Source organism: Vombatus ursinus, unplaced genomic scaffold, assembly GCF_900497805.2.
Source record: "Vombatus ursinus unplaced genomic scaffold, bare-nosed wombat genome assembly UNPS02010394.1, whole genome shotgun sequence".
Classification (NCBI taxonomy): Eukaryota; Metazoa; Chordata; class Mammalia; order Diprotodontia; family Vombatidae; genus Vombatus; species Vombatus ursinus.
The window spans coordinates 8,903,833-8,919,178 of record NW_020950172.1 but is presented as its reverse complement, the minus strand read 5'-3'; the positions used below and the strand labels follow the sequence as shown (position 1 = coordinate 8,919,178).

The following is a 15,346-nucleotide window of genomic DNA, read 5'->3' as shown; positions in this document are numbered from 1 at the left end:
AGTAGGACCTGCCTCTGTTTACTTCCTTGCTGCTCCCTTCGTGCTTCTCATCCCCTGTTGATTTGAATTTGGCTCTGAGCAGAGAGAGCTAAGGTGGGACCTGTGTACTCCACACCCCACGGGAGCCTCAGGCCAACAGGAACAAGTGAGGGCGTGTCAACATCTTCCTGCCTCCCAGGGACCTAGAAGGAGGGTCAGGACCTCAGGGTCACGGGCTTTCCAGCAGCCACGATAAGAGCGGTTCATGTTTAAAGCATGGTAATAGGTAATAGTGGTATTAACGTATGCTTTTGAAATTGCAAAAACGGTCCACAGCAGGTTGGGCCAGCATCCTAACAAAACCCCAAACGACAAGAACAAAATATCGGGCCCATCCCCCTAAGGCATCTGGAGAAAGATTTCCACTTCCATGCAGACAAGGAGAAAAAAGACACGCATCAGGACTGAGCATGTGATGTGCAGGTTAAAAGAAACAACCCTCCAGAAGCATTTTGTGAATAAGATAGTGGCTCCTTCACTGATGAACAGTGGAGACTGCCAGCCGGCGCGTGCCATTGGGGTGTTGAATGTGCCCGACGCCCGCTCCTCAACTCTGATGGAGCTGACTGATGAAACTACACCCGTTTAAGAGCAGATTAGAAACGCCCTCTAGGGGTGACATCCACAGGAACCTGGCAATGCTGCGTCGACAAGAAAAGGTGGCAAAGTCCTGCAGATTTGTCTTCGGAAACCGAGGGGTTTATGGGGGCCAATTCAGGATGAGGTTATTGCCACCAGAAACTGAACGAGGGTTCCTTAGGGATCCCCAACTTGGTGATCAATGTGGGTGATACAGGAAAATGGTGGAGAGTGTATAACACATGGCTGCCGGCTGTAAGAGTTTAGCACCAACAGAATGCCCAAGACATAATGTGGCAGCCAGACTTATGCCATCCATCAGAACCCTGACAGGTGACAAATTCCCAGACTACAAATGCAGATTTCAAAAAATCCCAGAGAACTCAACCAACCAACTATGCTGGAACTAGGCCATTACCACAGAGCCCACTGTTGTCCCTGCCCCCGATTCTCTCAACATAATAAGGTTTAAAAGATTGGGTTTGGTCGTCCCAAATACTCATAATCTTTTTTTAAGATAATATTTTCTTTTCCCTAATTACATATTAAAAACTAATTTTGAAAACATTTTTAAAAAGTTTTGACTTCTAAATTCTATCCCTCTTTTCCTCCATCCCCCTTCCTCTTCCCTGATATGGAAAGCAATCAGGCAGTCAGGTAAAACATTTCCATCTTAGTCATTTTGTACAAGGATGAAAGTGAAAAATAGCCTGCTTCAGTCTGTATTCAGACAATATCAGTTCTTTCTCTGGAGACGGATAGTATGTAAGCTTCATCATGAGTCCTTTGAGATTGTCTTGGATCATTGGAGTGCTGAGAAGAGCTAAGTCATTCGTAGTTCTGTATTGTACAATGTTGCTATTACTGTGTACAATGTTCTCCTGGTCCTGCTCACTTCACTCAGCATCAGTTCACGTAAGTCTTCCTGAAATCATCTTGTTTGGCATTTCTTATAGCACAGTGGTATTCTGTCACAATCAGGTACCACAGCTTGTTCAGCCATTCCCTGACGGATGAGTATCCCCTCAATTTCCAATTCTTAGCCACTGCAAAAAGAGCTGCTATAAATATTTTTGCACAAATAGGTCCTTTTCCTTTTTCTTTGATCTCTTTGGGATACAGACCTAGTATTGCGGGGTCAAAAGGTATGCACAGTTTGATAGCCCTTTGGGCTCTCCAGAACGGCTGGATCAGCTCACAACTCTGCCAACAATGCATTGGTGTCCCAATTTTCCCACATCCCCTCCAACATTTATCATTTTCCTTTTTGTCGTATTATCCAATCTGATAGGTGTGAGGTGGTACCTCAGTTATCTTAACCAAATACTCATAATCTTTAAGTTATAATGAACAAAAACCTCTCAAAACACAAAGACCTAACAAAGATGAGAATTGTTAAAGAACAGATGAGGCACTTTCCTACCATCCCTGTCAGCCCGCCGGCTGCTGGGGGGCCCCAGAGTTCCTTGCAGTCAGCCCACAGATGTGCTCAGATCCCAATACCTTTATTCAATGATAAAAAGTAGTTCTTTTATCTGCCTGTGCAGCAGCTCTTGGGACACTAGATATAAAAGAATAGTGGCAGAATGGCAATTTGTCCCAGGGCTATCACCATCCAAAAAGATGAAAGGTGTTGATAATAATAATGAGAATGAGATGATAACAATAGTGGCAGAGTCAGAATGAGAACCAGACCTTCTGCCTCCTGGCCTGGCCCGGCCCAGCCCAGCCTGGCCCATACTCCTCAAAGCTCCAGCCTCCCAACCCTAACAGAACACCTGTGTCCTTTATCTTTCAGAGAGCACACTAGACATGGCGCCTCCATGGGTCCCTGCAGTCGGTTTCACGCTGTTCCCGAACATTGGTGGGATCCTGGCATCCCGGGTCACAAGCCAGGAGGTTCCAACGTGGTATGCAACTCTGAAGAAGCCTTCATGGCATCCACCCTACTGGATGCTGGGTCCCATCTGGGGCACATTGTACACGGCTATGGGGTAGGTCCATCATAGATTTAAATACCAAACATACAAAGTAGAATTAGAACCACAGATTCTGAATTAGAAGGGAATCACTTCCCACTTGGCACAGTAATCTTCTCTAGGGTGTCCCTGACAGGTGGTCATTCAACCTTTGCGTGCATACTTCTGGTGATGGGGATCTCAGTACTTCACAAAGCAATCTGTTCAATTATTGGACTGCTCTGATTTTCATGAAGTCTTTTGTATATTGAGTCACAGCAGCATGGTAGGATGGTAAGAACATGGATACAGTTGTCATTTGGACCTTCAGAAGCCTTGCTGATGAAGCCTACGTCCCGGCTCTCAGCAAAGAAGCGGTGGACTCCAGGTGTGGAACGAGGCACACATTGTTTGCTTTACGTGGCTGTGCTTCTTATTGACCAGAGAGGGTTCTCTTTGGTGGTGGTAGGGGGAGAAATTGATGTCAATGGGACAGTGATGTAGAAAGAGGCATTGATAAACATGAATCAGTGACAGGAGAAACAAAAACATTGGCTCTGGAGTCTAGAGAGCTGGGTCCAGCTCACAGCTCCATTATTTAGCCTGTGATCTCGGACACGTCACCTCTTGGGACCTCAGTTTCCTCGGCTGTAAAACAAGGGAGTTGGACTGGGGCCCTCCAAGCACCCGTCCATCCCTAAGGCCATCCTCTGGTGCAAGTTGTCACCTTTGCTCTTGACCCTCGGAGGCCAGCCAGGACGAGCGGGGTCCCTCTTCCTGGGGACGGCCCTTCGGGGACGGTTTGAAGGCATCTGTCACCTCATCCCATAAATCGATCCCAAAGTGGAATGGGGCATCAGGAGCAGTGAGTTCCCCGTCACTGTCTGCCCTCAGGTGGAGGCTGCGTGTCATTTTGCTAGGGATTTGTAGGGGAGATTCCTGTTTTTCTCTGCCGAGAAAACCCAAACTGGGTCAGACACGACTGAAACAACTGAAGAGCTCAGTGTACCAGGCACTGAGCTAGGTACAGTTGGTAATACAAAGATAAAAGTTCTGCCCTCAAGGAGCTTCTGCTCTACTCAAACCAAAGTTTGTAAGCCGGGGTCTGTGGCCTTGCTTTAAAAAAGTATTTTGATAACTGTAATTTGACATAATTTGTTTCCTTTGGGATTCAGCGATTTTTACTCTTCCTTTGACACAACCCTGAGAGACATGGTATGAAGGTCTAGAGTTCTGTTTTACAGCGGAGGAAACTGAGGCTGACAGCTGAAAAGACCTTGTCATCGTCATCATCACTAGCACTTCTATAGCACCTACTATGTGCCACGCACTCTGCTAAGTGCTCTACAAATATTATTTTTTTCCCCTCATTTGTGAAGAAGGTGCTATTATTATTTCCATTTTACAGTTGAGGACACTGAGGTTACGTGACTTGCCCAAGGTCATTCAGGTAGTAAGGATTGGCCAGAATTGGGGTCAAGGTCTCCTGACGCCTCATCCATGGCTTCTTTTTAATCATAATCAGAGCTGACATTTCTGTGGCATATTGAGGACCTTTACACCCATGATCTCATTAGCAGTGCACAACTCTGTGAAGTTGGCATCATTTCTAGCTTACAAATGAGGAAACGGAGGCAGAGTCAGTGACTACTAACTGCTGGTCACACAGCTAGTAATGCCATGATGCCAGTGCTTCATTTCTTCTGTCAAAAACAAATTTTTACTGACATCTTTTGTTTTAACATTGCCTAGACTTCCCCTCACCTCTCCCTCCCCTTTTCTCCTTTCCAGAGAGCCATCCCCGAGAACAAAGAATTAAAAAAGAAAATAAAAAATAAAATGCCATTTTTTTTTTGTTCATTTTTGGTGAGGCAATTGGGGTTAAGTGACTTGCCAAGGGTCACGTAGCTAGTGAGTGTCTAAAGTGGGATTTGAACTAAGGTTTTTTTGACTGCTGGTGCGGTGCTCTATCCACTGGACCACCCAGCTGCCTGTGTGTCCCCCGGAAAGACCCTTCCCTTCAGTGGTCTCTGTGACTCTAAATTTCTAATCGGGGAACAGGTGAACTCCCTGGAGGCTGAAACTGGGTTTCATGGGAAGTTGCTTTGTCGCGTGGCTTGAGCGCCCTCCGGTGCCCACAGGAGAAACAAATTCCCATAGGAAGGGCAATATTTGCACGGGCATGGCAGTCGTTGGAGGTCTGGGGGTGTTGGTACAGTGGGCCGTGGGCCTGGATTCGATTCCAGTAATCTTTCCTCTGTGACCCAGCAGCCCTGATTGCAGAGGAGGACAGATGTGACTGACAAGGGAGCCAGGAAGGATGCGAGTGGGTGGGCTAAGAAGGACCACTCCATCCATGGACGGACCTGGGTCCAGTCCCACTTCTGATCCTGACTACCTACATAACCTGGACAAGTCACTTAATTTCTCTGGGCTGAGCCCTCCTTATCTGTAAAATGACGGAGCCGGACTAGATCAGGGGTCCACAATCTGGGGTCCACGGACAATTTCAGGAAGTCTGTGAACTTGGGTGGGCAAAAAATACAGCTGTTCATTTCCACTCCCCTCTTGTTGATATTTAGTATTTCCTTCAATCATTTAAAAACCTGATTGTAAGCTTCACAGACTGCCTGTTGAGGGGTCCAGGTCCAGGACACCCAGAAAGTCTAGAACCCCTGCACTCGGTGGTCTCTGGGGTCTCTCCTGGCTTCCAGCCTAGGACTCCAGGGTCCTGTGATCACGTCCAGAATGGCTGACAGTGACATTTAATCAAGGCGGCAAAAGGACGGATGAGGTTTTGTAGCAGAAAGACCGCTGAGCTTGGAGCCAGGAGAGCTGGGTTCTAGTTTAGGCTTCAGTCCTTACCAGCCATGTGACCTTTCAACTGTAGGGCCTCAGCTTCCTTGTCCATGGTAAACTGGCACTGGGGCAGCGAGGGAGCGCAGTGGATAGAGCACCGGCCCAGGAGTCAGGAGGACCTGAGTTCAAATCCAGCCTCAGACACTTGATACTTAGGAACTGTGTGACCCTGGGCAGGTCACTTAACCCTGATTGCCTCCAAAATAAAAAATAATAATAATAATACTGGCACTGCCTGTCTCTCTGGGCTCTTGTAAACTTTGCATGCTCTGATAATGCAATTATTAATATAAAAACAAACCATGGCAATAAAACTTCAAAAAGAAATGCAATCAAAACCACTGTACAAGTACACGATAGAAAGGGGCTAGACAACAGCTCATGTGAAAAAATTTGGAGGCCTCAGTGGCCTCCAAGCTCAGTATAAGAAAACAGCTTGATGGGGCAGTCAAAAAAATGAATTTAACCTCAGGCTGGAGGAAAAGAGGCTTAGAAAGGATAGACCCCTGAGTGAAAGTCCCACCTCAGGCATTTACTAGCTATGTGTGACTGAAGGCCCATTACCTAGCCTCTCGGTGAGCCAGTCCACTCTCTAAGACTGTAACTTACCAATAAGTCGCCATCTGCACCAGTGGAGGGAATGTCCATAGTAGGAGTTCTTTCACATAGGTTAAATTAAAGGTCCAGAGGCCTCCCAGAAAATTCCTTCTTCCCAATCCAATGACATAAATACTTTGAAAACTCAAAAGGTCCATACTGGCCTCTTCCAAGTTGGTCCACATCTGAAGTGTGCTCAGTTCTGATGATGTCAGTTTGGAGTGCCTAGCCAGGACCACAAAGGGCTTCAAAGTCACTTCATACAAGAATTTTTTTTTGTTTTTTTTTACTTTTTTATTAATTTATTTTGATTTATCAACAATCACTTCCATAAGCTTTTGAGTTTAAAATTTTTCTCCCCCTTCCTCCCCACCACCCTCCCCAAGATGGCGCATAATCTGATATAGGCTATACATTTACATTCATATTAAACATATTTTCACATTAGTGATGTTGTAAGTAGAAATTAAAACCAAAAGGAGAAACCATCAGAAAGAGAAAACAAAACTCAACAGAAGAGAAAAAAATTAGCAGTTTGGCTTCCATAGTTCTTTCTCTGGATGTGGATGGCATTTTCCATCACAAGGTCTCTGGAGATGTCTTAGATCCTTGTATTGCTGGGAAGGGTTAAGTTTATCAATATTAGTCATCACACAACGTGGCTGTTATTGTGTACAACGTTCTCCTGGTTCTGCTGTCTTCACTCGGCATCAGTCCATACAAGTCATTCCAGGTTTTTCTGAAGTCTGCCTGCTCTTCATTTCTCATAGCACAATAGTATTCCATTACATTCATAGACCACAGCTTGCTCAGCCATTCCCCAATTGATGGGCATCCCCTCAATTTCCAATTCTTTGCCACCACAAAAAGGGCTGCTATGAATATTTTCGTACATCAGACAAGAATTTATTGAAGGATCTGGGGATGTTTAATCTGGAGAAGGGAAAACTGAGCTACCTCCAGGTCTTTGAAGGGCTGTCCTTTGGGGGAGGGCACAGCCCTGGATCTGCTTGGCCCCCGAGGGGAGAACCAGGATCAGGATGGGGAAGTTACAGGGAGACAGATTTAGGTGGGGTGTCAGGACAAACCTCCCAACAATGAGAGCCGTCCAAAGCGGGATGAGTTGCCTTGGAGGGGGGTTCCTCGCCATCAAGCAGAGGGTGGAGGGAGAACCACTTGACACGAATGCCACGAAGGGGATGTCTGCTTGGGGTCGGATCGGATTTGGCTTTCACGCTGGAGATTCTGAGATTGGTTTTCTACCTTGCCTTCCACGTGGAGCTCACCTCCTTTCTGATCTGTTTCAGAAAAGGAAACCTTTCTGTTTCAGGTATGGATCCTACCTGGTTTGGAAGGAGCTGGGGGGCTTCACGGAGAAGGCCGTAGTGCCCCTGGGACTTTATGCAGGGCAGCTGGCTCTCAACTGGGCCTGGCCACCCTTATTCTTCGGCGCTCACCAGATGGGCTGGGTAAGTTTGGATTCTGGGCTCTCACTACCTTTTGTATCCCTGCCTCAGAGAGTGGGCAAAGCAGCTGTGACCTCCCTTTGGTTGCATTAAGTGTTTCTTTGGTGAGAGCCAAGGGAGAAAGCGGTGGTGATGACGATGATGAATAATAATGGTGGGAAGGATGACAGAATTGATCCTCTGCTCTCCCCTTTCCTGATGCATCCTCATGGCTCCTGAAGGCTGGGAGCTAAGGGGCAGCTGGGTGGCGCAGTGGATAGAGCACTGGCCCTGGAGTCAGGAGGGCCCGAGTTCAAATGTCACCTCAGACACGTAACACTCACTAGCCGTGTGACCCTGGGCAAGTCACTTAACCCCAATTGTCTCACCAAAAAAAAAAAAGACTGGGAGCTGGAAAGGCTTTTGGCCCGTCTGCTGCCAGCCTGGGTGGCTCTCATCTGGGGATCAGCCTAGCTGAGAGTGGAGGGGAAGGAGCTTTTTGGCCACAGGAATTCACTAGGACCACCTGCTAGGAGCTGCAGTCAGGTGCAGCACTTGGGATCTGAGCTGTGTTTTGAAGGGCATTTCCCTCCTCCTTATCTCCACCATGGCTTTATTTAGGTTTAGAAAAGTGTTTTGTTTTGTTTTGTTTTTAACAATCAAGCATGTTGTGAAGTACTAAGTACACATTCCGTTATCTCCATTTGACAGCTAAGAAAGTAGAGGCCGAGAGAGGTGACTTGGTCAGGGTCACCCGATTTGGGTCCAAAGCTTCGCCGCCCTGGCCTGCCGCCTCTCTGAGCTAAGGGGACCAGCAGCTTCCGCCTAGACATTGTTCCATACTGAGAAGTTTCTGGGCTGCCATTTCACTTGACAGTGACTCCCTCCCTCCCTCTTCTCCCTCCACAGGGCCTGGTGGAGATCATCCTGACCAGTGGCGCTGCGGTGGCCACCACCGTGGCCTGGTACCCAGTGAGCCCGACAGCCGCCTGCCTCATGTACCCTTACCTGGCCTGGATGGCGATGGCCACAACCCTGAATTACTGCGTCTGGCGGGATAACAAAGACAAAAAGCGGCGCTCCGATGCTGAATAAAGGAGTTCTGGGGTTCCCGTTTCAGACGGGTCTCAGGACCGAGAAAAGGGTCTTGCTAAAGCCAACCTGAGGCTCTCAACCGGAAGCCTTCTCCTTCAGGGGGTCAGCTTGGCAAGGAAACCAAACACGTTCCCTCTGTGGGTGGGGCCACCCCAAAGGTGGCATCTTGTTTTAAAATTCCCTACTGATGTCTCAAGATATAAAATGGGTTGTGACTAGCTCCAGCTTCTTAAATGACCCTCACCTCCACCATAAACCAGCAACAGAGCCAAGCCAAGCTTGGTCTCACCATTTGGTAATACTGGAGTGGCTCATGGCCCCAACTTTTCTATGCAAATAAAGTTCTCAACAACTATACTTTGATGCAGACGTTGATGTGGAGAAGATCCCGGGGCCTTTCAGAAACTCACTTAAGTATGTAGAGTCTTCCAAGGGGTGGGCAGGTGTGCGTACAGAACGCCGGCCCAGGACTCCTAGAATCACAGAATCTGGAGGGTGGGACGGTCCAAGCCACACCTCAAAGAAATCCCCACTGAGACATACCCCACAACTCGTGGTTCAGCCTTTGCTGGCAGATCTCCGAGGAGGAGTCCACTCCCCCACTCTCCCCACTTTAGAGCACCCCTAATTGCTGGGAATGATTTCCTGCCATCCAACCTCAGTCTACCTCTCCTCTGCTTCTACCCATTGCCCCTGGTTCTGCAAACAGAGCCAAGCTAATCTGGCTGCTACTTTCACATCAGTCTTGTTTTTATTTTGAAAACTGTTTGACAACTTACCCATTAATGATCTTCCTTGTATGCTTCAGTTCTTAGACCTAAGTTTTATTATTTATTTTTAAAATTAAAAAAAAAAAAGTTGAGTTCTAAATTCCCTCCCATTTCCCATCACAGTCCTTCTGATACCGCTAACACGCCTGCCTCTCCACATTTCTTCAACCAATCCATCTTCCTTTGTCCTAACTCAAGGCTACTCTCCTCTGGACACTCCCAGGTTATCAATACCCCTTTTTTTGGCAAGACAGTTGGATCACACAGCTAGTGAATATCGTGTCTGAGGCTGGATTTGAACTCAGGTCCTCCTGACTTCAGGGCTGGTGCTCTACTCACTGCGCCACCTAGCTGCCCTTATCAATACCTTTCTAAAAAGATATTGGTGGTGCCCAGAACGAACACAATCCAACAGGGGCAGAGTACAAAGGGATTGTCACTTTCTTATTACTGGAAATTAGGACTCTCTCTTTTCACACGGCTTAGGATTTCATTAGCTTTTTTTAGCTGGTTTAAAAGAAATTTTTTAAAAGCATGACTCATTGAGCTTGTGTCCACTAGAACCTCCCAGTTTTTTGTGTAATCGTCTCCTCTATCTTGGACTGGTGACATTGATTTTTGGGGGATCCAAGTGTAAGACTTTACATTTAATCCTACTGTCATCCTTATTACCGTCAGCTTAATGCTTCGGCCAGTCAATGCCTCTTTGGGTCCTGACTCCATCATCCAGAATGTTAGCGAGACCTCTCAGCTTAGTGTTAATCGTGACGTTTAAACTTTCACCGCGTCACAGGAGGTGACATTGAACAATCCAGGGCCAAGCGCAGGTCGCCGGGGTGCTGCAATGCCAGCCTGACATTGAACCAGTCGCTAAAATGGGACTTTTGTCCAAATTCTACTTCTAAATTGTCCATCTGGTCAAGGACCCATTAGTTAGTGGTTATAATTTCTGGCCCAGGTTTTGCGAGACTGTGCTGCCTCTCCTGACAGTGACCTCTCTGGGTCTCCATTTCCTCCTCTGTAGGCTCTGACAGGGTCAATGCTTCTGTTGGCCCAGCCCTTTTAATATCCCCTCCCTCGATCCTCCTGCAACAGTCCCTGCAGGTCACTCGAGGGTGGCAAGGCAAGGCATGGTGTCTGGACCACAGGGGACTGTGGTCCAGAGAGGAGATCACCTCACCCAAGATGATGCGGAGAAGTAAGCCGCTGTAGATGAGTGGACGAACAAGCATTTATTAAGAACTTACGGAGTGCCACGCACCGTGCTGGAGACAGAAATAGAAAATCGAGCCAGTCTCATTTCAGTCGGGGGTGGAACGGCCCATGGTCCTTAGGGTGCAGTGGCAGAGCAGATGGTAACGCACCTTCTGTGCTCTTGAGTCCCTAACCTAAAGGAGCTTACGTTCGGCTATGCCAGAATTACAGCAGGGAAGGTTATCGTGAGAAGAGACAAATGATATCTGAGGTTCAGATAAGGGGAAGTCTGGGCAGGGTGCCTGAACAATGAGATGTCCGTGATGGAGAGGAGGAAGGAGAAGGACCTGCTGGGTGGTGGGGAGGGGTGTCAAGGCGTAAAAACTGGGAGGAATGGAGATGGGAGCCCAGACCCCGGACTCACTTTCCCTAAACGGGAAGACTCCCAACTCCAGGAACCTTTCAGACAGACAGCCACCCCACCTTGGGCCAGAACCAAAGAAAGGCTAATAAATAAAGTCCAGAAAACTAGTTAGCGTGCATTTGTTTCCAATGAAACAGAAGTTTTCCTAAATGACTAACATTTCCCCCAGCACTCCATTTATCTAAAGCCCATTGCCAAGCTCAGGCTTCTGGTACAGGGGAGATCATTGCCGCCCCACCCTTGCTCCACAGTTTCCACGTGTCCCCATTCTATCAAGGCTGGAGAGAGACGGCACCCATCTGGCTCCCTTCCTGTCCTCCGGGCCAACCCCTTCCTGCCTGCCTCTATTCAAGTAGGTGCTTAATAAATGCTGGTCCAGCAGCTCTACCAACAGGGCCTGCGTAGCCCTCCGATCCTTGCCTAACCTGGACCTCATGGCCCCATCTACAAGTGCCAGGCTCCGCCCACTCAAGGCCACCCCCCCCCCCCACAGGGCTGTGAAAGTGATTTTGTTCAAGTATAGCTCCAACCCTGTCACTCCCCTGCTCCACAAACTTCAGCGGCTCCCAATCGCCCCAAAGATCCAATAGAACACTGTTTAGCTCCTGAAACTCTTCACAACCCGGACCCCTCTTGTTGTGAGGCCTCACTGTCCACCCCTCACCCTCTGCTCCGCACACACGACCTCCCAGCTACTGCCTGGGTGCCTTGACACTGGCTATCTCTCCATGCTGGGAACACATTCCCTACCCACAGCATCTCAACGCCACCCCCTCCCTCCTGCGTGGAGCCTTTGCTGCTCTCCTCCCCTACTGACGGCCAGTGCGTTACACTACTGAGCTTTGTGGGCAGAAGCCCTTCACCCTTACCCTGGGCACAGCAGGCATTGAGCGACTGCTGGATGTGGCGGGGGGAGGGGGAGCCACGGGCCGCCCGGCCCGTTGCCCTGGCCCAGGAGGTGACCAGAGCACAAGAGGCACTGGACGAGCACCCCTGAGGATGGTGGTGCAGACGGGCTTCGATCTGCACCATGGGAATGCAGGGGGACCCACGACATTGGGGTGGAACACTTTGGAGTGACGTCTGACTGCCGCTGACCTTCTGGGATTCTAGAACCTTACAAATGCCGAGATTTTCATTTGCCAAAGGGCCCTCGTGAGTGAGCCAGCACCAGTGACTACCTCGGAGATGAACAACAAGGACAGGATAAATAGAAGGAGGACTTTATTGTGATTACAAATCTTCAAAGGAGGAATGGGGCCAAGAACAGCCCTGCTCCGGGAGAGGAAACCAAAGTGGGGAGGAGCCCAATACATTCAAGATCCTTGTTCTCCCAGAAAACCCCAGCAGGGGGAAGGGAAGCACAGCTGTCCTGCAGCCAAAGGTCAGCGACAGCGGCCTGTGGGCACGGGCTGGTAACGCGCAGAGATAAGAATACTCATTCCCGCCTGTGCGGTGACTTACAGCGACAAAGCCTTCATAGTTATCTGACGTGTCGTCACCACTACTGCGAAAGGTAGCCAGGGCGAGGATGACTGCCCCATTTTGTGGATGAGCAAACTGAGGAAGCCCAAGTGATCTGCTCCAGGCACAGGCTCAGGCCCTCGACTAACTTCTACTACAGACCGAACAGGAAAACAGGACGGCCTCGTTTCTGTGACTCACGACACAGCACATATTTCAATTTCTCAGACGAAAAACAAAACACGACTTCTTCAGGCTCACCTCAAAAAGAGTCTTTAAGCTTTTTAAAAAACAGACTCAGATGTTCAGGGCTCAGAGAAAACCAATGGGCACCAAGCAGCTTCAGGGCTATTGGGTCTTGAAATCTAGACAACTGTGCACAACAGAGAGTGAAGGCAGTGAGACGCGCGTGCGCACGTGTAATCCTGAAATGGTGATAAAGCGCCTGAGCCGAGGTCCGAGCCCCTCTGGCACCCGCGATGACCCACCTCCACTCCTGTAAATCAGTTTCCTCACCCGCAAAATGGGAACACACGTCCTGCCAACAATTTCAGATACTTGCGGCCGTAAACCACCGCGCACGAGACGAGCTCTAATTACACACAGACCAAAAAGGTTCTTTGGCAAATGTTCACCCTCTTCCCCGGAGGATTCTGACCATGGTGCTGAGGCTGCTGGTGAAGCTCTCCTTTTCTTGCTAAGTGTGGGGATACCCCAATTCCAGAAGACTTTACACTCGGGAAGGGGGAAATCACAGAACGAAGCACCCGCCGATGTTGGCCGGCAGTGAGGGAACCCGTGAACGCACACGTCCGGGTCTGCCTGGGCTGCAGCCGCGTGCCCCGGTCACTAGCAGACACGCCCCATCGGCATCCAGCTTCTGAGTCCCCAAAGCCCCCGGAAGGTCGCTCTGTCTCTGGGCCCTGAAGCACATGAGGGAGAAAGCACAGGGGAGGGGAGGGAATACGCCGGGCCTAGATGATGCAGGTCACGTGACTGTTCTTGGTCTCATCCAGGAACAAAGCGCTGAAGACATCGTTGAAGAAGTCGGGGTGGTACCTGCAGGCCCGCTCACAATCAGGGTTGAAGTTCACCTCGAGGATCTGGGGCTGCATGACTTTCTTGCCTGGGGTCAAACACAAGCGGGTCACACTGGGGGTATCCGGTGCCCACCCACCGCCCTGGGCTCTCCCCCTGCCGGTTCCCCACCACCCCTTACTCTAGAGCCCTTTGCCCTCGTCTCCTCTACACAGACACACACACGGCCCACTGCCTCCGGGGCTGCCGCCCAGAGCTGGAGGAAATAGCCAAACTGCCAAGTCTGGGGGACGTCACCCCTCCCTCCCTGAGGCCTCAAAGCAGTCTGCCTCCTTCTCAGCTCAGGAACCCCCCAGAGTCACAGAGCAGAGGCTCCAGGGACCAGGGGCCCTCGTCCTGCCTGCCCCCTCTGCATCCCACCAGCCCTTGACGCCATCTCCCTTCCCCACACGGAGGCCACCCCCTACACCTCATTCTCTCCCCTCTAAGCCGCTCTCCATACAGCTACCAAAGTGCCCTGACCGTGTCAGCTCCCCTCCCCAAGCTCCAGCGACTCCTACTGCCTCTAGGAACAGCACAAATTCCCGTGTAAGTTTGGGAAGCGCTTTGCTTCCTGCCCAGTCTCCCAGGCTCCCTGGACACTGACCCAGCCCGACCAGCCTTCCCTCCGTCCACCTTTGCCATGTCTCTCACTGGCCAGACCCTGGGCCCGGCACGCCCTCCCTTCTCAGCTCCACATAATCAACTGTCTGTTGATGGACTGAGTCACCCGAGTCCTGGGCCCGGAACAGGACTGAATGTGTCCTAAACAATGTCCACTGGGCTCCGGAGGACGCCAGGCTGCTCTGGACCACACGAGCCCCACCTGAGGGGCCCACTTTACGGCAAAGCACAGACTAGCCCTCTTTGTAATTCCTCTTTTGACAAACATTCGAGAAATGTACAAAGAACCATTCAGTTATATCCCGTACAACACAGCGCAGCCGACGTCAACAGCATGTCAGAGACAACCCCAGCACAAAGCCTCCTGGAGGCCTGGCCACCACCGGGTCTTGTGCAGTGTTTTCAGAGAACCAATGGGGGACGTCAGGGGGGTGCCCACGCAGGAAACGTTTTCTGGGTTCAGGTGCCTCTGGGAATGGCAGCAGGAGGGCACAGGAGAAAGAGCTAGACGCACCAGCAGGAGCCTTAGGCACGAAGCCCGACTCTGGCAGTTCTTGGCTGTTTCAGCCCAGGGAAGTCCTCTATCTCTGGGCCTCTGCTCCCTCAGGGGCCGGCCTCAATAAGCGGCCCTTCCACCTCCCACGACTGAGGACCTTACAAGCCTCTTAAACACATTTTCCTTTTTTTTTAGTGAGGCAATTGGGGTTAAATGACTTGCCCAGGGTCACACAACTAGTAAGGGTCAAGTGTTTGGTCTGAGGTCACATTTGAACTCAGGTCCTCCTGCCTCCAGGGCCGGTGCTCTATCCACTGCGCCACCTAGCTGCCCCGAAGCACACTTTCCTTTAAGAAAACAAGGACCCTCTTGCCCTTCCCCTCCAGCCTAACAAACCCCCATCCTCAAGAGCTCTTGCGGTCCCGAGGCCAGAGCCCGGGTGGGAGGAGGGTCACAGCGAGGGCCGCGCAGGCACACGGCTGGACCTGGGGGAGACTGCAATGGGGGTGCTCCAGCTGGACCGCCTTCTCCAGGTCCAGGACAGGAGGTCCAGCTCCACAGCTTCCTACCGTGAGGAGAGTGTGGCGCCAAGTCTGGAGGCACCCTGATGCTAACACAAGAGACCACAATGCAAATCATTCCACGGAAGTCCTTGAGGGGCTTTTGAAAACCCGGGGCTACGTGAGGTCCAAAGGACGAGCCACGGGTCAAGACGGACACATGCG

General features: G+C 50.2%; 2 protein-coding genes across 4 annotated transcripts in view; one reads left to right on the top strand and one right to left on the bottom strand.

Annotated features, from left to right (window-relative positions):
• TSPO (translocator protein) overlaps positions 1–8,929 on the top strand; it is a 13,806-nt gene extending 4,877 nt beyond the window's left edge. For all 3 annotated transcript variants that reach the window (XM_027854353.1, XM_027854352.1, XM_027854351.1), the window contains exons 2-4: positions 2,417–2,612; positions 7,363–7,501; positions 8,387–8,929. In XM_027854353.1, coding sequence (XP_027710154.1) covers positions 2,431–2,612; positions 7,363–7,501; positions 8,387–8,572 — 507 coding nt within the window. In that variant the 5' untranslated portion in view covers positions 2,417–2,430 and the 3' untranslated portion in view covers positions 8,573–8,929. The remainder of the gene's footprint in view (positions 1–2,416; positions 2,613–7,362; positions 7,502–8,386) is intronic.
• Positions 8,930–12,167: 3,238 nt separating this feature from the next.
• The window catches only part of TTLL12 (tubulin tyrosine ligase like 12), a 38,389-nt gene continuing 35,210 nt past the window's right edge, over positions 12,168–15,346 (bottom strand). The window contains exon 14 of the mRNA XM_027854287.1: positions 12,168–13,550. Within this exon, the coding sequence (XP_027710088.1) occupies positions 13,399–13,550 (152 nt within the window). The 3' untranslated portion in view covers positions 12,168–13,398. The remainder of the gene's footprint in view (positions 13,551–15,346) is intronic.